This window comes from Chenopodium quinoa, unplaced genomic scaffold, assembly GCF_001683475.1.
Source record: "Chenopodium quinoa cultivar QQ74 unplaced genomic scaffold, ASM168347v1, whole genome shotgun sequence".
Taxonomy (NCBI): Eukaryota; Viridiplantae; Streptophyta; class Magnoliopsida; order Caryophyllales; family Amaranthaceae; genus Chenopodium; species Chenopodium quinoa.
The window spans coordinates 4,467,558-4,492,483 of record NW_018745003.1 but is presented as its reverse complement, the minus strand read 5'-3'; the positions used below and the strand labels follow the sequence as shown (position 1 = coordinate 4,492,483).

General features: G+C 35.6%; 2 protein-coding genes and 1 pseudogene across 4 annotated transcripts; all 3 read left to right on the top strand.

Annotated features, from left to right (window-relative positions):
- Nucleotides 1-1,749: 1,749 nt before the first annotated feature.
- On the top strand, nucleotides 1,750-6,353 carry LOC110708017 (bifunctional purple acid phosphatase 26-like). 2 transcript variants are annotated; one of them, XM_021886114.1, is made up of 10 exons: nucleotides 1,750-1,982; nucleotides 2,733-2,933; nucleotides 3,028-3,139; nucleotides 3,241-3,476; nucleotides 3,866-4,004; nucleotides 4,161-4,381; nucleotides 4,505-4,626; nucleotides 5,068-5,229; nucleotides 5,658-5,704; nucleotides 6,104-6,353. In XM_021886114.1, the coding sequence occupies exons 1-9, from the start codon at nucleotides 1,800-1,802 to the stop codon at nucleotides 5,701-5,703; spliced, it is 1,422 nt and encodes a 473-aa protein (XP_021741806.1). In that variant the 5' UTR covers nucleotides 1,750-1,799; the 3' UTR covers nucleotide 5,704; nucleotides 6,104-6,353. The 2 variants fall into 2 exon arrangements, with proteins under 2 accessions (XP_021741806.1, XP_021741807.1); XM_021886115.1 differs by lacking the exon at nucleotides 5,658-5,704.
- Nucleotides 6,354-6,783: 430 nt separating this feature from the next.
- On the top strand, nucleotides 6,784-13,449 carry LOC110708015 (bifunctional purple acid phosphatase 26-like). 2 transcript variants are annotated; one of them, XM_021886113.1, is made up of 10 exons: nucleotides 6,784-6,970; nucleotides 8,255-8,478; nucleotides 9,578-9,778; nucleotides 9,887-9,998; nucleotides 10,441-10,667; nucleotides 11,043-11,181; nucleotides 11,544-11,764; nucleotides 12,159-12,280; nucleotides 12,395-12,556; nucleotides 13,254-13,449. In XM_021886113.1, the coding sequence occupies exons 2-10, from the start codon at nucleotides 8,287-8,289 to the stop codon at nucleotides 13,312-13,314; spliced, it is 1,437 nt and encodes a 478-aa protein (XP_021741805.1). In that variant the 5' UTR covers nucleotides 6,784-6,970; nucleotides 8,255-8,286; the 3' UTR covers nucleotides 13,315-13,449. The 2 variants fall into 2 exon arrangements, with proteins under 2 accessions (XP_021741805.1, XP_021741804.1); XM_021886112.1 differs by having other exon boundaries at nucleotides 8,252-8,478.
- A 196-nt stretch (nucleotides 13,450-13,645) lies between these two features.
- Nucleotides 13,646-21,587, top strand: LOC110708016 (annotated as a pseudogene).
- Nucleotides 21,588-24,926: the final 3,339 nt, after the last annotated feature.

Genomic DNA, 24,926 nt, shown 5'->3' with positions numbered 1-24,926 from the left:
ATAATGATACAAATTTAAAAAGATCACTCATGAAGTCATGAGTCATGACTCATGAGTCTCGTGACAAAATTAAGTTTTACTGTTTTATAGATTAGTGGTAATTTATGGTCAATATTTTCAAAGTTTGACCCCAAAAATGACAAAGGGACAAAATAAAGGGACGGGTGGAGTATTAAAATAATAGTTAGAGATGGTGTAGATCATTATACTTAAACTACACGAACAATGATCCTAATTTAATTTAAAACAACAGCTCAAGTTATTGATCCAATCAAAATAATGTTCACTAATTTATAACTTTGTACTAATACATACGAAGTATTTAACTATGAGATGGTTAGATGCTATGCGTTAATGTGTACATACGATCGATTGAACTAATCAATATTACCTTGTTAATAAATCATTAATGTTTTCTTTCATTACACAAATCAAACTACTTTGTAATATCTTCATAATTTCATGAAAATATATAAAGATAAACGAGCCATAATTACCAGTCTTGTTGATTAATCAAGTATCGAATTACCAAATTGCAAATTTCCATTTAATAAGAACTCATCAAATCATGACTTTGACACTAGTATTTAAATGATTAAATAAGAAACATATAACAACCTAGTTGTAAAACAATAATACATTAATTCACTAACTTTTATAATCTACTTCGTAATACACTAGTAAGATCAATATGACTAAACTTGAAACAGAACATGATATATATTTATAAAATCAATGTGAATTTGTTTATAATATGATGCCTAAATATGAAATGATGAAGTCTTTACTTTATATAAAACTTGTTAACCAGCAAATACTATCAAATTTCAAACCAAAACCATTTAACTGCCCAAATCCAAACGACTCGATAAACAATTGATTTTTTGAAACCGAAAACCGACCCGAATCGTAATTTAGTAAACTCGGAATGGAACCGATCCGAATAACGTTAAACCGCAGAAGAACCGAACTAGTTATAAATTGAACCAAAAAAGAACCGGATCAATTATAAACTGAACCGAAAAAAACCGAACCAGTTATAAACCGAACCATAAAAGAACCGAACTGTTTCCAACCCGAAACCGCTTCCAACCCGAAACTGTTTGAACCGGGATAAAAACTGTTTACACCAAACCATTAACAAACCGCAACCCGTTTGCATCGAACCGTTTACTACCCGGACTGTTTACAACCCGAACCGAATTAAAACCGATCAAGATTAAACCGAAACCGAATCGAACCGATAAATATTTAAACCGAACTAAAACCGACCCGCGAGACACTTAAACCGATTTAATACCGACCCGATTTAATACCGAACCGATTTCAAACCGAACCAAACCCGAACTGTCAAACCGTTTGACAGTGCTAATAGTAATACATACATTAAGACATTTAGTGTACATACAATTGTTGATCAAGTGCAACAGATGAATACATCTCCTCTTATTCACTAGAAATTTCCTAGGCAGTAACGTAAAACAATCAAGTGTGGTTGTGTTTTTAAGCACAAAGGCAAAATATAAAGCCGAATCAACAAGAATCATACGTTAGAAGACATTGTAGATAACATGATAAAACTATCTTTAACACGAACCACTCAAATTTATCACCTACAGTACTAAATTATTTCAAAACGTGAGTAAATAGAATTGAACTACGACAAAATAAATAATTAAATGCTTGAAAAAGACTGCTATGAAACTTTGAATATTTTTTGCTATAAATTGTCTAGAAATGAAACTAAGCATATCAAATTTATAGTACAAACTTTTATAAAAGGGGAGCACAAAAATCTCATGATGGAAGCTAAGTTGTTAGTGTTGCTAATTACTATTATAGTTAGCATTAATAGCTTAAGCAATGGGGTTAATGGTGAAAGTATTACAAGTAGTTATGTGAGGTTAGATCCTCCATCTACTGATATTCCTCTTGAAGATACAATCTTTGCTGCTCCTGCGGCCTACAATGCTCCACAACAGGTAAATTTTATATTTTTACGCGCATTTTCATGCCTTATGACGTTTATCATTAGGAAAACTTACACGAGTAATTTCAAGTTTCTCACTTCATCATTTCAATTAGTCTCAATTTATGTTCTTTCTGTCGTTCATATACTAGAATGAATCCGCTGTGTTTTAAAGCAGGGAACTAGATCGAACATCTTCGACTATTTTCCTCATCTAATAACAATCTGTATCATAACAGTTTAGATAAGTAAAGTTCAATTCTGCGGATAAGTTCAGTTCATATAAATTTAGATAAGTTCTGGTCCAATAAGTTGATGAAAAGAACCGCATACACTCTAAGGGCTTGTTCTGCTCACTTTATTTTCACTTATTTTTGGTGTAATAAGTTCATATAAGTTCAGTTAAGTCCAAAAATTTAGTTCAGAAAAAATAAGGGTTACTTAATTACAAATTACAATTAAAATATTGTAAGTTTTAATAACGTCAAATAAGTTCAGATAAGATAAGTTCAAATAAGTGAAAATGTGGTGAATAGAATAAGTATGTCGTTTTGCCAACTTTTTACCATAGCAATACAAATTCTTAATCCTCAATTTTTATGCACTTAATTAGATATCAATATTTTCCCATAACTCTCATCATTAACTATCACACCCAATTACTTAGCTAGTAATAACTTCCTGAATTTTATTTTTTTCTTAAAATGTATACCTGCGCATTAGCACGAGTACATTAAAATGATTTTGATGATGAAATATGTAGGTGCACATCACACAAGGAGATTATGATGGAAAGGCAGTTATAATCTCATGGGTGACACCACATTTACATGGGTCACACACAGTGTACTATGGAACAAAGCAAGGTAAATATACCTTCAAAGCAAAGGCATTCAATACTAGCTACAGTTTCAAGGGCTACAAATCTGGACAAATTTATCATTGTGTTGTAGATGGGTTGGAGGTAATTTATCACAATTAATATCCCTAAAAAAATACCTTTAATTAAAAATTTAATCATCAATTGTTTAACAAATTTCATGTGTGCTCCAATGTAGTATAACACCAAGTACTACTATCGAATTGGTAGCGGTCCTTCTCACCGTGAATTTTGGTTCAAAACGCCTCCAGAAGTTGGTCCGGACTCTCCATACACATTTGGATTAATTGGTACATACGTTTAAATTTCACGTATCTAAATATAAACTAAAATGATGATACGTGCAGAACTTCTTAATTACTTGTACTGTTTGTTTGTTTGTTTGTTTCAGGTGATTTAGGGCAAACAAAGAACTCACTTTCCACCTTGCAACATTACATGAAAGGCGGCGAAGGGGAAGCGGTGTTGTTTGTAGGAGATCTTACTTATGCAGATAGGCATATCGATGTTCCACACGAGGTTGGCTTGAGATGGGATACTTGGGGCCGCCTTGTTGAGCCTAGCACTGCTTATCAACCCTGGATTTGGACTACCGGAAATCATGACATTGACTACTTTCCTCAATTGGTAATTATGTTGTTTATATATACTAGTAATTATTAAGTTAATTAACATCTTGATAAATCTTAATTTATTGGGTTAAACCAAGCTCACACCGAAAGAGAATCTAACTACATAAAACTAACAGGTACTAGTAATAAATTTTTTAGCCCAATAGTCTTATATTTTAGTCATCCTTCATACATATATTTCTTACAGACCACTCGTCTTAACTCACATGTAGGGTATTTTTCTAACATGTAACAACACATGAGTACATGCCTATCATTAGAAATTTATGTAATGTGTAACGCATGTATGTATCACATGCATATTACTATAAGTTAGTGAAATACAGTACAATTGCATCAAGGTCATATATGATATGCTTACATGTATAAAATCATTGATTTCAGGGGTTAATTGGAAACTTCCTGCAATTCAAAACTAGATACCTTTCACCATTCATGCATTCCGGGAGTACAGATCCTCTTTGGTACGCAATCAGGCGTGGGCCGGCTCACATTATCGTGCTCTCTAGCTACTCTAGTTTTGGTAATTCAAACTACTCTGTAACTGACATCATAGTAATTATTAAGTTGATATATATTGTTCGGTGTTATAGAATTTAATCTTCTAATTTTAGCTTTTTTATCCGTAATTCTTAGAGCTATGTGTAATATTTTCCTTTTATATCTCATATTTCGACAGTAAAATACTCCCCTCAATATAAATGGCTAGAGGCAGAGCTTAAGAAAGTTGACAGGAAGAAGACACCATGGTTGATTGTAATAATGCATGTTCCACTCTACAACTCTAACACTGCTCATTACATGGAGGGCGAAAGCATGAGGCCTGTCGTCGAGCAATGGTTTGTAGACTACAAGGTCGACGTTGTTTTTGCTGGACATGTTCATGCTTATGAGAGATCGGTATGAGTCATATATACTTCCTCTGTTCTTTTTTAATTCTATTTTCTTATAAGTTATATTATGTTTAACACTTTTCTTAAATGTTAATGTTAATTTTTTTTTTCCTTGATACAAAAATTTCAGCATAGAGTGTCAAATTTGAAGTACAACATATCAAATGGTGAATGTACTCCTGTGTTGGATGAATCAGCTCCCTTTTACGTAACTATTGGAGATGGTGGCAACTCCGAGGGAATTGCGGGAGAGTAAGTTTCTTTACTATGCCTCTAAACACAATAAATTTGTGTGAGAAACTATTAATCGTCACACATACTATTTTATAGCATCGTCACCTAGCTTTCTATTAATATAGATACAGATAATGATGATAAAAAAATGATAATGTGAAAGCAACAACTACTTCATATAATAGTAAATTAATCTTGAAACTATAGTGAATAGTGAATAATCATATTAGTCATGAATCGGATTGGTTGAGACTCTTGAGACAATAACAAAAAAACTAATTAACTTGTTATTCAATTAAGTGTTATACCCCATACAAATAAGTCATTAGTGGCATAAATACAAGCACGTGTCTAAGTGTCTTGTCTAATTACGATCGTTATTATTGTGCCTTCAAAAAAACAAAATTCGTATTATTGTTATAGACTATAGTTGTTTAATTATCATAATAATTGTTGCAGGTACATATCTCCGCAACCACATTATTCAGCATTTCGTGAACCAAGTTTTGGGCATGCCATATTGGATATTAAGAACAAAACTCATGCTTTCTATTATTGGCATCGCAACCAAGATGGCAACAAAGTTACTGCTGATTCATTTGTGCTGCACAATCAATACTGGTAATTATAATATATATATATATATATATATATATATATATATATATATATATATATATATATATATATATATACACACGGTTTGAATTAAAACAGCTCCTATGTTTGAATTATTAATCATCCTTAGTTGTACGCCTTTAATTAAGTATATAGTATAAATAACTACGTACAATCCACACTTAAGTGTGAATTGTGAAGTCTTCTTTTAAATTAGACAACCACGATCTTGTAAATTGAATCATTATTCAACTTACCAATAAATTATCACCACTTAATTGATAATTAATACGTATTACAATTACCTAATAAATAAAAATAAATAATTAAATATGGGTTAGTTGTTGTTGGGATTTTAGAATAACAACCCTAACTAGGGGTATTTTTTCATGTTTTTCCTAAAATGTTTTTCTTGCACTCTTTCTCAACAGGATGTCAAAGTCGCGTCAAACTCCTATATACACTGCTTCTATTTAAGGTATACATATTTTAGTTATGATGGAGAAGACAATGAATACAACTTTTAATTAACTTAAAAAAAGAAGACCTTTTATTTAATTTATTTATACAAGTATTTTACATATAGCATTACTCTTTTGCACCAAAAAAAAAAACATATAGCATTACTTTTACCAATAAAATCTCTTTAGTCAATAAGTATTAGTTAGTAATAGTTTGCCTCAAATTATATAAAAAAAATCATTTACACTCCACTTTTTAAGTTTTTAAGTATACTCTTTTTTCTTTTTTTTTTTTTTTTTTTTTTTTTTGAGCATATATACTTTTGCCTGTCCAAAATTCAAGAGATTTAGCCATTTAAAAGCCCTTATGAAAAATAAATAAATTATTCACATATATCATGATCTTTCTGGTGCAGGACAAGTTAAATCCAAAAGAATTCAGAGCTCTTTTGGAGGAAGAATCTTGTGGAAGTGGTATGAATAAGGATTTAATAATTAAGGTCTCTTGAAGACATAAAAATATATAATATATATGCTAGTTTCTAGTTTATTTAAAGTTGTTGTAAGTTACAGATTAGCTATTTTGGTTTGTGTGGTATTGTATTAAACTCATGTTTATTTCTAAATAAGTACGGAGTATATAATAATATATACTTCTATTGTATAGATTAGACTTGTGCCTTCATTTCACAAACTTTGTTTCCATTGTTCTTCGAGCAGTTATCTCTTACTTGTGAGGCTACGACTAGAGGCTTCCATAGTTCCATAACTACACATGCATGAGCAATGATGAACTTCTTTAGAACAAATACTACGGAGTATATCAAATTTAATATAACTTGAAATGAATAGGAAAAAAATCTTAAGATTCTCTATAGTACATAACTTGATATCCTTTTTCTTTAAATATTGTCATCAATTCATTAATCATTTATTTAATTCGCGTAAATAAACCAACAAATTCAAATAATGTTAATACTATTTCTCTTATCGCCTTTTCAGCCCATACCTAATTCTATCTTATTATCTCTATTCCAATGTACGTATTCATGTAATTTAATCCCGACTCTCCTTAAAACACACGACAAATAAGACATTTGTTTGTTACTTTAAAGCATCTGCCATATAACTATATAAGCATGGGTTTCTGTTAATTTACGCATCCCAATTACATTATTAAAATCCAAATATTCTTCAATTTACTACTCGTACTATATAAATATCCGCCATTTTCCCTCTCTTTTACTTCAATCTATCTACTGCAAATCCGCTGATGCTTTAAGGTACCCTTAATTTCTTCTAATGTTTAATATTTACTTAATCATCAAATTTTCTATACCCTATTAATTTATGCCTTTTTTCTTGATTGTTGATTTGAAGATCCCATCATGTAACTTTTATTGATAGTTGATTTAAGCATAGTTATCAAGTCAACGAATGAAATTTGAATGCAGTGTCCGGGTTTTCTTTTGATCATTTTGACCCATTACTTGTTTATTAATTGAATTGGGTCATTGGAAATGATTATTGAATTGGGTCATTTGAAAAATTTGTAATTGTTATCGGGTTAATCGTTTAAAATTGACAAGCTTGCTGAAATATGTTGTTTAAAATGGAAAATTGGTTGACAATTGAAAAGTTTTAACTTTACTTTGAATGAGTAGTTGAAATGATAAGGTAGTTAATAATGTATAGATGAAAACTGCAAATTTAAATTGAAAAGTTGGATGGAAATTAGAAAAAGCTAGATGAAAGGTAATTGATATTTGATCCTAAAAAGCTTCATTCTTTAGCTAAAATTATAAGTTAACTCAAATTTGAAAAGCTAGCTTACCAAACATACATATATAAGATAAGCTAGCATAAATTTGGGGTTGAACATTGATTCAAATAAGATTAGCTTAATGTTTTCCAAACTAAGTTAAAAGTGATTAGCTAGCATAAATTCGGAGTTGAGGACGGAAAATGAGTTTGGTGGGAAGTACATGAAGTTCTTGCTGAACAGATCTCATCGATCTAATATGCCATAAAGAGGGGTGAGGTTAACAATAGAGCATGGTTGTGAAAACATATTCTAGGCAATGTCAAATTTGGTGATACTTCAAAAATAGGGTTTTCTCATTACCTCATACATGTACAAATCCTTTCATTGTTATGATTTTATTGTTGAAAAAATATACTTTGTATGTTGCTGTTATGTAAAAAACTTAAAAAGAAGCATTGGACAAGAAAATTGTAAAATTGGTTGAGTTATATGCCTTTTGAATTACATTGTGGATTTGTGGTAAACTGACTTCTAGATTGGTTCCAATATAATTCCGCCTTCTTTTTTTCATTTTGTAATGGCATAGGGACTTGCTTTTTCTCTCTTTATGTAGTAGGGACATAGGGTTGAGCCTTATTTGACTGTGGTTGTGGTTGTGGTTGGTTTTGTTACTGGGCTACTTGTAAGCTGCTAAGCTCACTGATTTTGTCACAAGTAAATTGCATAAATGTTACAATAGATGTTAACTTGTTTAGTCACAAAATTGCACTAAGTGGTTTATGCCATCTTATGTTTGCAGCAGTCTATGCAAGCATCCGCTGATTGTCAGTAACAATGATGAGGATGGAGAGGATTTTGTTGTGGACAACTCAACTTCTTTTTGCATCACTTGTCTTCGTGAGTTATGTTCACAGGGGGAATGCTGGGTTAACAAGCACTTTTGTTCGGTCGGAGTGGCCAGCAACTGATATACCTCTTGATAATGAGGCATTTGCTGTTCCAGAGGGTCATAATGCACCTCAACAAGTGAGCACCTGCACTTCTGACTCTAATAAGATAGGAAATACAACCTCATTAACAATTTTCTCATTATGTACTTAGGCTCTTTCCCTGCATTGTGAATTTCGCCACTTAGATCACTAGATTAATGGTTTATATGGATTTAATTTATGCAGATTCAAACAGATATATCAATTTCTTATGTTTCTTTGTGCCTTGTCTTGTTTTGGTGGCAATTCGTGTAAAATTTAAACTTGTTAGTGCAAAATTCCAAATTTTTTGTTTATCAGTTGTTGCATGCTATCTTCCCAGTTGGGCATTATCTTTAAATTGGTGCAAGTTGCATGTGCTGTCTGTGACTTAGTATACAATCCTGCATTGGGGACATCATATGGGTTGATAAAAGTGGTGGAGGCACCCATTAGTATTGAGTGTTTAAGAATTGTGACAGATCAGTGGGAAAATGAATTGTAGGAGAAGAGGTTAAGATTCATCTTATTCAGTTCGAAGAATAGTAGAAAGAAGAGGTTAAGGTTTATCTTATTCAGTTCAACTCACTTGAGTAGAAATAGAAGCCCTGTTTATGTAGTTCTCTGGCAAAGTAACTAAATGTGCATTCATCCCTTAATATCTGCTGAAGATGGTTGTCATTCCCCTTATATCTTTTGGTGAGAATCAGGGGTAGTTGTTATAGGCCTAACTTTTAAGGTGCTTTTTAATGGTGCATCTCAATTGCTTGAGTCTTGTTCCTGGGTTTTAAATGGTCCATGGTATTTTGGCTGAGAGGATGGCCCTGGACTTGCATAAATATGGAAAGAGTTGCCAAAACCAAGCATTTTGAAGAGTTATATCTCCTTTGTGAATAAGTTAAACTTGAAACACTTAGAGATATAAGTAGAGTTTGAAAGTTTTCAAATGAGCATCACATGCACAATCTGGACTAGGATATATGGCCATAAGAAGTCAACTACAATTTGTGCTTGTATTGAAAGAGATATATACGAACATAATTTTAATACCATTGAATACGACATTATGTTGCCTGAAGATGAACTTTAGTGTTCTGGGAATGAGATCATTGCCAAGTTCTAAATTCTTAATACTCTTTTGGGTGCTTTGATGGCAGGTACGCATAACACAAGGTGACTATGATGGAAAAGCTGTTATAATCTCATGGGTAACACCTGATGAACCAGGATCTAACAAAGTGCAATATGGAACATCAGAAGATAAATATGATTTTACTGCAGAGGGGACAGTTGCAAACTACAGCTTTTACAAGTATAATTCTGGTTACATCCATCACTGTCTTGTTGATGGTCTTGAGGTATCGTTGTTTGTTTGTGACTAGCTACATTTATTGTAGTAGCTTCACTAGATTATATCTTCTCATTCCACTTACATCATTTTCCTCCGTTTGTCGTATGCTTTACAGTATAACAAGAAGTACTATTACAAGATTGGAAGCGGTGTATCATCTCGCAAATTTTGGTTTCAGACTCCTCCTGAGATTAGTCCTGATTCCTCATTCAAGTTTGGCATTATTGGTTAGTGTTCTAGTTTCTTGTGCAAAGCATACCTTTTCTATTTATTGTGAACTTTTTTTGATTGGCTGTTTAATTTAGTATGCTGCTTCTTGGCTCTTAGCTAAACTTTTACAGATGTAAGCAATAAGTTGAGTGATATAAGCTGGTTTTCCGGCTGCTTTGAAAAACATCTTACTTACATAGTTTTTGGTCGCTGCCAATTCCAGATTCTAGACAGGCATCAGGATTCTGACTTGAATTATGCAAATTCTTGTCATTTATTTTTATTTTTTTTTATTTTTTCCAAATAAAAAATTAAACAGTAAAAGAGAGATGATCACACCTGACTATATCACTGACTTCATGTTCACTTTGCCTATTCTGCTCCCGTTTTGGCTAAACAGTAAAAGAGAGATGATCAAGTACTTACAGTAGGATTTGACATTCTTTTGGTCTGTTTCAGGCGACTTGGGTCAGACATATAACTCTCTCTCCACACTTGACCATTACCTTGAGAGTGGCGCCCAAACTGTCTTGTTTGTTGGGGATCTTTCTTATGCTGACAGATATCATCACAATGACATTGGAATTCGATGGGATACATGGGGTCGTTTTGTCGAAAGAATTGCGGCATACCAGCCTTGGATTTGGTCTGCTGGGAATCATGAGATAGAATACATGCCTGAGTTGGTAAAACTTTCAATGACATTATTTGATGACATTTTTATCTATATAGATAGATATATTTGTATCATAAGTATATCCACTTAGCCAAACATAGATGTCAAATTTTTGTGTTGCCTCCTTGCCAATCTTGTTCACAGTACTAATTAACCGTTATTTTTGACTTTTTTTCTTCTATGAAAAATCAAACATTTCTACAAATTAAAGCATAGTATTAAATATTGGATGCTTAACAGCCATATTGCTTAAGCTTAAGGCAAGTAATCATATATTTGAATGAAGTATTTTGATTTAATGATTTATGAATCATGTCTCTATCAGATGCATGAATAAATTTTCATTTTCGTTGCCTGTTGATTTTTTGTTCGTTTCTGTGTTTAGGGAGAAGTTGTGCCTTTTAAATCATACCTCCAGAGATACACAACTCCTTATGCAGCTTGTAAAAGCAGTAGTCCTCTTTGGTATGCTATCCGGCGGGCATCTGCCCATGTTATTGTGCTCTCTAGCTATTCTCCCTTTGGTAAGCTTTAGCTAATTGGCTTTCATTACTCTCATTCAAGCAACATGTGTTTTTTTTTTTTTGGGTGGGGGGGGGGGGGGGTTGTTGGGGGCGGGGGCGGGGGCGGGGGGGAGGGGGAGGGGGAGGGGGCGTTTCCATACCATGTAATTCTTTCTTACTATTGGGTGCTCTATAAAACTTCTATAATCTACCCTCCAGTCAAAGAAGAATACACGCTTTGCCTGCCCCCCATCTATTCTTGTACATCAATTCCAGTGCTTGACATGCACTCTCCTTACAAGTTCATGACCTTGTGTGTTTTCATGTTTATTTAACCCCTTTCCTTTTTCCATGTACTTGACAATATATAATTTCCTCAACAGTGAAATACACTCCACAATGGAGATGGCTTTGTGAAGAACTAAAGAGGGTGGACAGGGAGAAAACTCCATGGTTGATTGTTTTGATGCATGTCCCAATTTACAACAGCAATGAAGCACATTTTATGGAGGGTGAAAGTATGCGATCTGTCTTTGAGGAGTGGTTTGTTCATTACAAGGTTGATGTAATCTTTGCAGGCCATGTTCATGCATATGAGAGATCGGTAGGTTTTTCTGCCTGCATTGACTTTTATGTGGAAAAACATTTAACTTAATTAATTTATCAACTGAAGGAAGACATTAAAATATCTGTGTTGATTCCTAAACAATCTTTCAATCCAAGAGCACGACTTTGGAACATTGTTCAAGGCACTATTTTGTACTAGGCCGTTTCTTTTGGTGTAGAATTTGTTAACATAGGACCATTAATAATAATGTTCAAGAATCTTAAGGGAATTACATTTGGTTTTACTGCTCCACTATGCATTTGTGCTAGCATGATGTGTTTTTAATGGTCTTTTTTCGAACCTAGTCGTGTAACAGACTTCTTTCCCTTGGATAGAAGAACTCTTTTGTTTGGTAGGATGAGTTACTCAACTAATTTTTTCCTTTTGCAAGTATCGAATCTCAAACATACAATACAATGTATCTAGTGGTGAACGTTATCCTGTCCCAGACAAAGCAGCTCCAGTATATATTACTGTTGGAGATGGTGGAAACCAAGAAGGTCTTGCTGGAAGGTGATACTATAATCTTTACATTATAAATGACTAGAAGACATCATTATACTTTTACGTCCATTACGAAATCTTTCAAACAGGCTTTTGAACATTTCATACCTTTATATCATTCAGGTTCAGAGATCCACAACCTGATTATTCAGCATTCAGAGAATCTAGTTATGGGCATTCAACATTGGAAATCAAGAACAGAACACATGCTATCTACCACTGGAATCGGAATGATGATGGGAAGAAAGTGCCTACAGATTCCACGATTCTACTGAACCAGTACTGGTAAGTCCTCTATCTGATTCTTTGTAGATAGAGGTTTCTGATTAGTTACAAATCTCAATGGATTTTGGTAAAAAAAAATTTGCCACAACTAGATATACCATGAACTCGTGAAGTACTTACTCTTACATTTCTCTAGTTAACAGATGTGATAAAAAAAAAAAAAAAAAAAAAAAAAAAAAAAAAAAAAGGTGTTCTACAGTTGATTATTTATGTATCACTTTTTTATTTTGTGAAACACGAATTAGTCAACTACCATGATACCTAGCATAATGCGTGTGTTGCCTCATTCAGCTGTACACACTGTAATACTTATTACTCGTATATGACACTGCCTCTTAAGTTACATGGTAGGACAGATTTTCTAGTTGACCCTTTTGCCTAGAACTTTCACCAATTAAAACTACTATATTCATGTTTGAATACAATATATGTTTGTCTGGGTTAAGGTTGCACGCATTTTTTTTTCTTAAAACTATGTAGCACAGTATTATGAACCACGAAAACTGGGGCTCAACTGTTTGCAATTCTGCATGAGCACATCAATCACTTATTGTATGTGATCGTTGATGTTCACTATGTTTCTAAGATGATACTCATAGCTTGGAAGTATCTAAAGCAGCATTAGTACTGGTCATCTTTAATATGTTGCCTCTTTGATGAACATTCCTTGAGACAATGTATTGTTATGACGATACAGGGCAAGCAATAGACGCAGAAGGAAGCTGGAGAAGCCATCTTTTGGGGCTGCTGTTTTCTAATGTCAATGTTGAGGAGTGAAATCTTGTATAATGTCTTGATAAGGTTAAGATAACATGTTTCTGTAATGAAGTTTCAGGTCTTCCAAACTTCCAGTTACTTTGCTGTAATTTTATGGTGCCTTCTTTAGTTGGAAATCAACATCTCAAAAGTAAATGTCTAATTTTTTTTTTCCCCCAAAAATATGCTTCAAAATGTAATTGATTGTTAACCCTGTTTAATCTCTTTTATTGGCAAACAGTATGGTGATTGTTAACCCTCACAAAATATAAAAACAATTCATAACATGTTTGAAGTTTACATGAATGAAGTACGGTTTACAGGATTAATAAGGTAGAAACTAAAGTGGTTAAAAAATACAGTAACTATTGTTTTATTACTTCGTATAAGACATAAATAGATTGATCATGATGATGCAACTAGTCGAGGTGGAACATAATAACCGAGTTGGTAAGTGAGGAGCTCGACCCATGAATAGGTGGACCGATCCAAACTTGTACTTGGGTCAAAGTCAATGCATACCTGGTAAGCCTGGTTGACGGGTGGATCAGGATTGGCCATTGGGTTGTCTCCGTCAACCCGACCCGGCCCAATAGCCACCTTTGACAGCAATGTAAGAGAATCTAATCTAAACTCTCATTAAAAAAATTTGAAAAATGAAAGTCTTGTTTGTTAATTGTTTCCTTAAGCATCTGCCCTCCCATCATGTCAGTATCTAAGCATGAATTCTGTTGAATTTCTCAATTGCATTAAAAAAGACCCAATTCCGTTAAATTTTTTATTAAAAATAAAGTCTCCTTTGTTCTTCAATTTATCCACCATGTTTATTCTTTCTCCTCAGTTCTTCCTTGCCATTGATGCTTCAAGGTAATCCACCATTTCTCTTAATAAATTTCTGATATTTAAGATTAAAATTGTCAATTTACTTTTAACTTTTTTTTGCTGGTGTATGCCCCTTTGTTGAATTATCAATTTGGTGTTTTTTAGTTGGTAGAATGAAAATTTAATGTATTTTAAAGGCATTAATTGGATCAATTTAACCCATTGTTTTTCTAATTAAGGTTAAGTTTTTTAATACTTTTAATTTTTTTGGGTTTATGAGGAGGGTTACGGTAGGCCAGTGACAGCCAATGATTGAGATTAGTACTAGGATGGGTGACCTCCTAGGAAGTTCTCAAGTTGGTTCACGTAGCCGACCCCACTTATGGGATTAAGGCATTCAAGCAGAAGAAGAAAAGATGAAATGATTACTAGAATTGGGCTGGTTGGAAGTTTAAAATTTCTGCTTGTTTAATTTGATTGATTAAGGGTGTTCTCGCTTGTAATGTGATTTAAAATTGAATTGAAATTTTGGCTAGAAGCTAGAAAAAACCTGTTAAATTGACAAGCTAAGGTTGATGGTTATTTGATCTGAAAAAGCTTCATTCTTTAGCTAAGTTGACAGGCTAACTTACCAAACATATAAGTATGATAATTGACAAACTAGCTTAAATTGGGAGCTTAAAAGGAAGTAAAATTTAGCTAAATGAGTTGCCAAAGTGAGTTTTGGAGTTGAAATCACAAATAATAAATGAGATGGAAATACACACCCTTAGTTGATCTTGAATCGAAAAAACAATAAGAGGAAATTTACTATAGCTTGTGCACTCTCAATTTCACAAATCCTTTACTTGTTGTTATGATATTATTGTGCTAAAAGTACTGAAGAAAATCTTTTTCTGTCAAGAATGGAAGAAGCATCGGAACATAAATCGTCTACTCCATATAAATTTAGTCTCACAACTGCACTGAGTGGTTTATGCTGTCTTATATATGCAGGAGTATATGTAAGAATCAGGTGACTGTCAGTAGTAACGATGAGGATGGAGAGGATTTTGTTGTGGGCGATTCCATTTCTTTTTGTACCTCTGATGAGTATGGTTTTATTTAGCTATATCCGTGAAGAAAGTGTTGGAATAACAAGCACTTTTGTTGGGTCAGAGTGGCCAGCAACTGATATACCTCTTGATAGTGAAATATTCAAATTTCCAGAGGGCCGTAATGCACCTCAACAGGTAAGCACCTACACTCTTGACTAATCCCATTACTCTGGATTGGAATTTCTCCATTTAGATAAGGTTGAGTAATTTAATTTATGCAGAAACAATGTGAATGTAATGTCCTTTGTTATTCTGTGTGTTTTGTCTTGTTTAGCAATTTGTGTTCAATTGAAATTTGTTAGTCCAAAAAACACTGTAGTTTTACGTCTCAAACATTGCGTGCTACCTTCCCTTTGTTGTGCCCTATGCATTGTGACTGGCTCATGGGATTTGCATACAATTTTCTGACATACGCACTTCTGCAAATTATTTTCCTACTTTTAGGGGGAGGTGGGGAATTGGAATGGTTTGAACTTAACCTTATATATTTTGCTTTAAGTGTAGTTTAGTGGGAGCTAGAAATTATCCATTACTATTGTTTGTTTATGAATGGTGAAAGATTAGAGAGAAAAATAATCTTGAGAGAAGAAGCTAAGATTCATCAACTCAATCATACAGACATAGAACCCTTTTTATGCAGCTTCCCGGTATTTTGTGCTCTAAATGGATGCCATTCCCCTATATAAGTTGATGATGATTAGGGCTCCAATTCTTCAACGAGGTTATTTGGTGATAACACACCTCAGTTGCTTAAGTTTTGTTGCTAAAAGCTTTTAGATGGTCCATGATGCATTGCGAGGCTTGGATTTTGGTTAAGCGCTTTCCAGACTTGAAGGTGAAACCAAGCTTTTCATAGAGCTACAACTCCTCTATGAATATTTCAAAGGTGAAACCATTTGGAAATGGAAGTCGAGTTGGAGAGATTTCAGTGAGCATCACAAGCATAATTTGTGCAAGACTTGAAGGAGATATGCCAGTTTTAAGTAGAGAAAGGCAAGCTGCACAGATTGATTGTGCTTGGCTAGTGCCAAGCATGCAGCCATATGTAATGAACCAGCCGTTGGAGAGGTACAATTGAAAATGCACCGTCGGAGGGGTACAATCAAAAACCATTTAGGAAGCATAGAGGCACGCCATTGCCTAGGCAAGGGGCATGGGCATGAGGAGAAGCCGAGAAGGTATAAAAACACCTCATCCTAATAAACAGTACCTTATTTTGGCATGGCAACAAAAGACCAATCAAGGGCATAACATGCCTACTTTCCGAGACAGAAAAGTCCACGCTTTCACACCGATTTTGGTTAATTATTCCAAAAATAAAGCGAGCACGTAGGGTGTCCCGTAGGACCATAAAGGTTTATTTAGAACCATAACAGGCCTACCAGTTTGTCTACAAAGTTCCGAGAATGAACTCGGTTCAATTACATGGATATTTCATAATTCCATTACATTGGTTGTCAAAAGTTATAAGAGATGTTTCTAGTGACCCAAATGGCCTCCTAGGATCTCGTGGGTCCCATGAAAAGCACCTCAGCATCTTTCCTTTTCGGGTCCGAAAAAGCCAAAAGTTGTCCAAAACTAAAGGCTATAATCAATGCTTTTGGACCAATTTCGGGATATTTTTCCAAAAATGAAGTGAGCGTGTGGGGGGCACCTCAAGATCATAAGAGTTGGTTTGAAAACATAATAGGTCTATAAAGTCCTAAAAATGAGTTTGGTTTAATTATATGGATATTGCATAATTATGTTGCATTGATAGTCAAGAGCTGCAATAGATGGCTCTGACCTCCAAAATAGACTCCGGGGTCTTGTGGAGTCCATGGTAAGCACCCCCAGCATTTTTTCATTTTGGCCCAGAAAAGTAAAAAATTATCAAAAAATTGAAGACTATAATCCACACTTTTGGACCAATTTATAAAAAAATTTCCAAAAATGAAATAAGTGTGTATAGTGTTCAGCGGGCTTATAAAACTTGGTTTGGAACACCATGACAAGCCTACCCATATGCTTACAAAGTTCCAAGAATGAGTTTAATTCCATATGCCTACCCATATGTGGTTATTTCGCCCTTATGTTGCATTGGTACTTATGAGCTACAAGAGATGGTTCCAACCACACAAATGACCTCCAAGGGTCTCGTGGAGTCCATGAGAAGCAACTTGGTCTGTTTGGGATCAGTCGAAAATTGTCCAAAGCAGAATTCTATATAATCCTTACAGACCAATTTCTGAAAATTTTCTGTTAGAGTGAGTGTGTGGGGTATCCTTTGGGTCATAAAAGTTGGTTTGGAACCATAAAAGGCCTGCTTATAGATCTACAATGTTCTGAGAATGAGTTTGTTTCAATTATGTGATTATTTCGAAATTGTGTTCCATTGGTAATCAAGAGCTACAAGAGATATTTCTGATTACCCGATTGGCATCCTAGGGTCCTATTAAGGTGTCGGGGATCTTTCATTGGGTTATCAAACCCAAATTCACCCATTCATTACCTACCATATTGTTGATACATGCATCTATTTGTTTATATTATACTGTACTATATTGGTGTTTGCTACTCATTACCCACAATCTCCCATTGTTGATTTTGGGAGTTTACAATTATTCATAATGAAACCTTTTTTGATGGAACGAATGGAATCTCATTTCATGGAGGAAGAAAGGCAGGAAATAAGTTAGAGGGATAATGAAATCAAGAGGTCTATATAAATAGTGGAGTAAGTAGGAATAGGAGGGAGTATGAGAAGTTTATTTAAGCCTTACTTAATTAGTTTCCTTTGGGAGTACGTCAAGTCTCTCGATTACTTGATCACTTGACATTTATTTTTAAATTTCTGTAATTTCAGCATTATTAATCAAATTCACTTTCTACCATTAATGCCTGGTCCAGTTGTGCTAGTTCATAACACCATAGGTGCAATTGTTTTGCCCACACTAAGTCTGTATTCTTAGCTTCTGTATTTATGTGATCTAGACCATTGGGGGATTAAAATTATATCCTATACAGTTACCTACAAAAATTAAACACAAGTTACTATAAGCCATCTTCTTTGCGGTTACGTACATTAAATCAAATTTCAAGAAATTCCTCAAGGGGCTCACAGGCATTGATAGCGAAAATCTATTCCCAACTTAAATAACAGCTCTGTCAAAAACTTAAATAACAGCTTGTCGCCTTGGCATATTATCAACCTTCTGGTAACAAGCCTAATTATTTATTTTCTTAAGAAGAAAACCAATCATGTTGACTAAACATCAAAAGTAACAATTGAATATAGTGAGGATGATGTTTTGTGGCCTGAAGATGAACTTCAGTGTTCCACAAATAAGATATATTATAGGCTCTAACTTGATTATCCGTTTGGGTGCTGTGGTGGAAGGTGCATATCACACAAGGTGACTATGATGGAAAAGCTGTTATAATCTCGTGGGTGACACCTGATGAACCGGGATCTAGTAAAGTTCAATATGGAACATCAGAGGATAAATTTGATTTTTCTGCCGAGGGCACAGTTGCAAACTACAGCTTCTACCAGTATAATTCTGGATATATCCACCATTGTCTTGTTGATGGTCTTGAGGTAATCTAGTTTGTTTTAGTGGCTAGCTACATATGGCTGTAACAGCTTCATTGGCTTACATCTTTTTCTCTTCCACTTCTATCTCTTGTTTATTTTCTTCCCTTCCTTTGCTTTGTTTTCTGCAATACAGTATGACAAAAGGTATTATTACAAGATTGGAAGTGACGACTCATCCCGCAAATTTTGGTTTAACTCCACCTATGATAAATCCAGATTCCTCATACAAATTTGGCATTATTGGTTTGTTGTTTCTTTCTTGTGGTAGATTTTTTTTTTTCGTTCTTTTTTTGTCAGAATTTTTTGATCTGGTATGTAGTTTCTGGCTGTGCTTTACAGATTTTACCAGTAAGCTTGAGTATTATAGCCTTATAGGCTGGTTTTCAGAATGCTATCAACTCAAGTGCTACTTTGAAAGACCTCTCTTACATAATTTACATATGCCTTTAAAAAACACTTTAATACCCAAAACTTCACTTGTGCATGCTATGCTGCTGCCAACTTCAAACATATTGTTTCATCCTGCCCGGAAATGATGCTGACTCCCAATCCTACCTCTTTCTTTGGCTAAAGAGTACATGATCTTTATGGTTTGAAATCTTATTCTCTATCGTCTGTTTCAGGTGACTTGGGCCAGACGTATAATTCTCTCTCTACACTTGAGCATTACCTTCAGAGTGGAGCCCAAACTGTCTTATATGTCGGGGATCTTTCTTACGCTGACAAATATCATTACAATGACATCGGGCTTCGATGGGATACATGGGGACGTTTGGTTGAAAAGGTTGCTGCATACCAGCCTTGGATATGGTCTGCTGGAAACCATGAGATAGAATACTTTCCTGAATTGGTAAAGATTTTGAATTTCTTTTCTGTCCGAAGAATTTGATGTTCTTGTTCTGCATTTGAAACACTTTTTTGTTTGAGGTTTTATTTTGTTGGGAAAGGGGGGGGGGGAGGCAGAGGAGAAATAGCTTTGCTTTTTTGAAGCATTTATCAAGTGATTATATCATATTTGGAAGGGATAAAATTTGGCAAAGTGGTGTACAATATTTTTTATGTGTGTGGTGGCCCTGGTGGCCTGGTGGGGGTGGGGTGGTGATTCTGTGTTTATTTCACGGCTGTTAAGGTGTGGATTCTAAAGTGTGAATTATTTCATAAGTATGACTTTGTTGTTTGTTGACTTATTGATTTTTATTCATTTCTGTGTCCAGGGAGAAGTTGTTCCTTTCAAGTCATACCTCCACAGGTACACTGCTTATGCACCTTGTCATAGCAATAATCCTCTTTGGTATGATAGCATCTGCCCACATTATAGTGCTCTCCAGCTATTCTCCCTTTGGTACGCTTCTGTCAGAGATGAATTCCCTCTCTTGCATGTTGCATCTATCTCTTTGGAATAACATATGACTATTTTGTAATTTTAGCATCATGCCATGTAGTTTTAGCTAACTATCAGGTGTTGAAGTGTCTGTAATGCTGTATAAAACAGTTCAGTGGTATTTTTTCAGCCAAAGAAAATAATATTATTTGACAAGCTTTCCTTTCCACTGATCTATGTTATGCACTTTCTGTTATGGGCTTAGTGGCAAATATTGGAAATGGGCATGGCACTCGATGAAGTGATTAAGCACCTTCATGGACACAGGTATTCTGAAGGGAGGGGGCTTTGGAAAGTGGGATATTTTTTGTAAGACTTTGAGCAGGATAGTATGTGCAACGTGGAAAATTTGAGGTTTTTGAATGTGATCAGGGTTTGCCAATGTGAGGAAAGACCATCTAGTTGGTTGCGTAACTTGGATCTATCTGTTTATCATGCACATTCCACATGAAAATGTTAGCTTGTGTACTTTATTCCAATCTGAGACATGATTTTTCACAGCAAGAGGCATGCCACAATGGAAGTGGCTAAATGGAACACTGAATACGAGGGTGGACAGGGAGAAGACCCCATGGTTAATTGTTTTGATGCATATTCCATTTTACAGCAGCAATGAAGCAAATTTTATGGAAGGAGAAAGTATGCGCTCCGTCTTTGAGGAATGGTTTGTTCATTACAAGGTTGATGTAGTCTTTGCTGGCCATGTTCATGCATATGAAAGATCGGTAGGTTTGTTTTTTTAGTCTACATTGATTTATATGAAAGTAATGAAACAAAACATTTATAGAACGTAGGAAATCATGGTCAGATATCTCTATGTGTTGGAATCCTAAACAAATGTCTTAACCAGTACGATGATATTGGAATAAGGTATGACCGTATGAGAACAATGAAGAAACCAAATAAAGTTTGATAGTTTTTATAAGGAAGTACAGTCTATTTTACAGGTATGCTAGCATGAGTGAGTGAAATGGTACTTATACTCTATTTTTCTTTTGCTAGAATCGAATCTCAAACATACAGTACCGTGTTTCTAGTGGTGAACGTTATCCTGTCCTGGACAAATCAGCTCCTTTCTACATAAACATTGGAGACGGAGGAAATCAACAAGGTCTTGCAGAAAGGTGAGGCTAAACTTTTTACATAGTAATCATTGTAATATTACTTCTTTGTTGAGATTGTTTAAAACAGCAGGTTGGTTACTGAATCGAGTATCTCTTTTCATCATACAGTTTCATAGATCCACAACCTCAATATTCTGCATTCAGAGAATCAAGTTATGGACATTCGACGTTGGAGATAAAGAACAGAACTCATGCTTTCTATCATTGGAATCGAAATGATGATGGGTTGAAAGTGCATACTGACTCCATGGTTCTACTGAACCAATACTGGTAAGTACACTATTTTATTCTGTTTGAAGGTAAATGATTTTGATACTTTGCACATTCCTCCAGAGATTTAAGTGTTTTCTATAATATAGAATATTTAATTGTGCATCTTCATTGTACTTGAAATATTTGCATCATTATAACTGGTTTGCTTAATTATGTTTATGTTTTTGGTGAACTTTATTGAGAAATTTTATTGTGATGGCTATACAGGACAAGCAATAATTGGAGAAGCGAGCAATGAAAGGAATATAAACATAATACATTCCTCATGAAAATCAGTCTCAAGATCCCTAGGAAGTAGGAACCTATATAGTAGAGCTATCCCTCACTCTTGAATTTTTTTTTTTTTAACTTTTTTTATCGCATTTAAATAAATATGATTTGAAATTAATGTCACTTTGTTGCACGTTTTTTAAATTTAATATTTCTTTTTAGTTTTTTTTACATAGAATTACTATCAAATTTTACAATATGAATAATGTACTCATAATTTTTTCAATAATTATGTCTATTGTTTGAAAAGTCAATATTTTTATGTAACTAGAACCAAAAACTTTGAAAAGTCGATGAAGCAAAAAAAAAATATAGGGACGGTAGTTAATCATAATGATAAACAAAATATGTTTATCAAGTGAAATTTTAGTAAATAAAATGTATCAAAATTTGTTCTTGGTGGTTTAAATATTATATTGCCACTGTGTTAGAATCCGCCTCTTTCTCTATGTATCCCCCTTCCCTTTTCCTTGTATTTTCCTTATATATTGTCTTCTAAGTCTTTCTTTATGCTTTCTAGGCTCTAGGGAGAATTATTGTGTTACTGTAGTTTCAGTGTTCACTAGTAATTCTCTATGTAATCAATATAAAGCTCTTTAGGGAGCGAATGGTTGAATTAATCAAAGCTCCTTAACCCGTTGCCTATTGCTTTAAGACTTGTGTGTTGATTTAAGCCTTTATAGATATTGTGTTTGCCTTGTTTTAAAGCATCCCCTCCAAACCAAGAGAACCTCAAAAGATGCCTTCATTGTCATTGATCCCGCTTGTGCCCGCTTCGAAATATCGGTCGTCACAAGCCCCGACTCCACACTCGTTGTTGACGAGTGCGTCCTTGAGATACCTTTGGTCCGTGTTGTTGTGTGCTCACGAACCCTTTCCGCTCTAGGCTTGTGTCCTTGTCGCCAAAAGACAAGAGCGTGCCGCACGATTCGGTGTCAGAACTCTCGGACCGTGACAGTTGGTATTAGATCCAGGTTGCTCGAGATATGGCGGACGACGAGACGCTAGAATATACGTGGGAAGAACGACTTGCTTGGCTTGAAGGCAAGTCTAAACAGTGGGCTATGCTTGAAGAAAGGATGCCCAAGCTCGAAGATATTGTGATAAAGCAAGCCGAGCAAATAGAGAGGCTTGCGTCGACGGTGGATGGGCTGACGGAGCAGCTTAATTTTGTGCACGGCGTAGCTGATGATGCATAAGATAAATGTGCCACCTTGATGCGTGCCTAAAGAGGGCTCGGGGAAGTGGAGGTGCTAAAGTAAAACCTCCTAAACCTCGGACCTTTAATGGCACGAGAGATTCAAAGGAAGTTGATAACTTTCGACATGGAGCAATACTTCCGTATATGCCAGTTGGAGGATGAACTAAAGGTGGATACTGTCACGATGTATTTAGTGGACGACTCTAAACTTTGGTGGCGCACCAAGTATGCCGACATCCAAGGTAAGAGAACGTCGGTAGACACTTGGGAGGATCTAAAGAAAGAGCTTATGGCTCAATTTTACCCCGAGAATACTGAGTTTGTTGCTCACACCAAGCTTGCAACTTTGCAACACAAGACCTCCATTCGAGAGTATGTGAAAGAATATTCTGCGTGCATGTTGGAGAATCACGACATGTAAGAGAAGGACCGTCTATTCAACTTTGTGCGGGGTCTGAAAGATTGGGCTCAAAAGGAGATATGGCGCCAGAAAATTGATACCTTATCGGGTGCTATAGCTGCAGCTAAAAGGTTGATGGATTACTCGTCAAATAAGGTGTCTAGCCAGAACAAGGGAAATAGTGGGTCAGCTTCAAGTACCCCAAAGAGCACCAGTAGTAATTCTCAGGTTAGCTCGAACAGTGTAGGGAATAGATACAGGAATGGGGGAGAGGACTAGCGGAAGAACGGAGTCACCGCATCCATAAACAGAGGTGGGTCCTCTGGCTCATCATCATGTAACAAACCCCTCACTTGCATACTCTGTCGCGGGCCTCACAAATGGTTCGAGTGCCAGCACAAATCGGAGATAGACAACCTCCAAAAGAAACTCTCCTCAATGTCCTCAGACCCTCACAAAGGGGATGACAAAGAGGAGGATGTGGTAAGCGAAGAAGAACCCTCTAAGTTGGGGGCAGTGTATTGTATGTATGATATGGGAAAAGAGACGTCAGGAGATAAGGGTCGGGCTACCAACCTAATGTATGTAGATGTCTTGATAAATGGGAAGAAGGCTCAAGCGATGGTTGATACAGGAGCTACTCATAATTTTGTCACAAAGCGTGAGGCGAACAGATTAGGGCTAAAAGCCGTGCATAATGGTAGTCGCATGAAAACTGTGAACTCTGAAGCACAACCGACTTGCGGCGTGGAAAAGAGTGTGACCACTAAGATTAGGGAATGAAGTGGGAGTCTGGACTTCACGGTGGCAACCATGGATGATTTTGTACTGGTCCTTGGGATGGATTTCCTACACACCAGCAAGGCTGTCCCGATGCCCCACCTAGGGTCCTTACTTGTGACAAGCCACCAACCGTGCCTCTTACGGACACATGCTCAGGCTGAAGAAGGAAAAGAACTGAAAGGTCCCCTCCTTTCGGTGATGCAACACAAAAAGGGGATGAGGAGAAATGAGCCTACGTTCCTCGCCACTTTCTCGATGAAGGATGAGGAGGTCGGAGGTGACATCCCGGAAGTCATAGGAGAGTTGCTCAGGGAATATGCAGACATCCTTCCTAAGGAGCTCCCAAAATCTCTTCCTCCTCGAAGGACCATAGATCACAGTATTCAACTGGTGCCAGGTGCTAGACCACCCGCGCGAAGCCCCTACCGAATGGCCCCTCCGGAACTCGCAGAGTTGCGCAAACAGCTAGATGGGTTGTTGGAAGCCGGGTTTATCCGACCCTCCAGAGCTCCCTATGGAGCACCAGACCTTTTCCAGAAGAAGCGCGATGGGAGTTTGAGATTGTGTATCGACTACAGAGCCTTGAACAAGCTGACGGTGAGAAATCACTATCCGATACCCTTGGTGGAAAACTTGTTCGATCAGCTAGGAGACGTTGTGTACTTCACTAAGCTTGATCTTAGGTT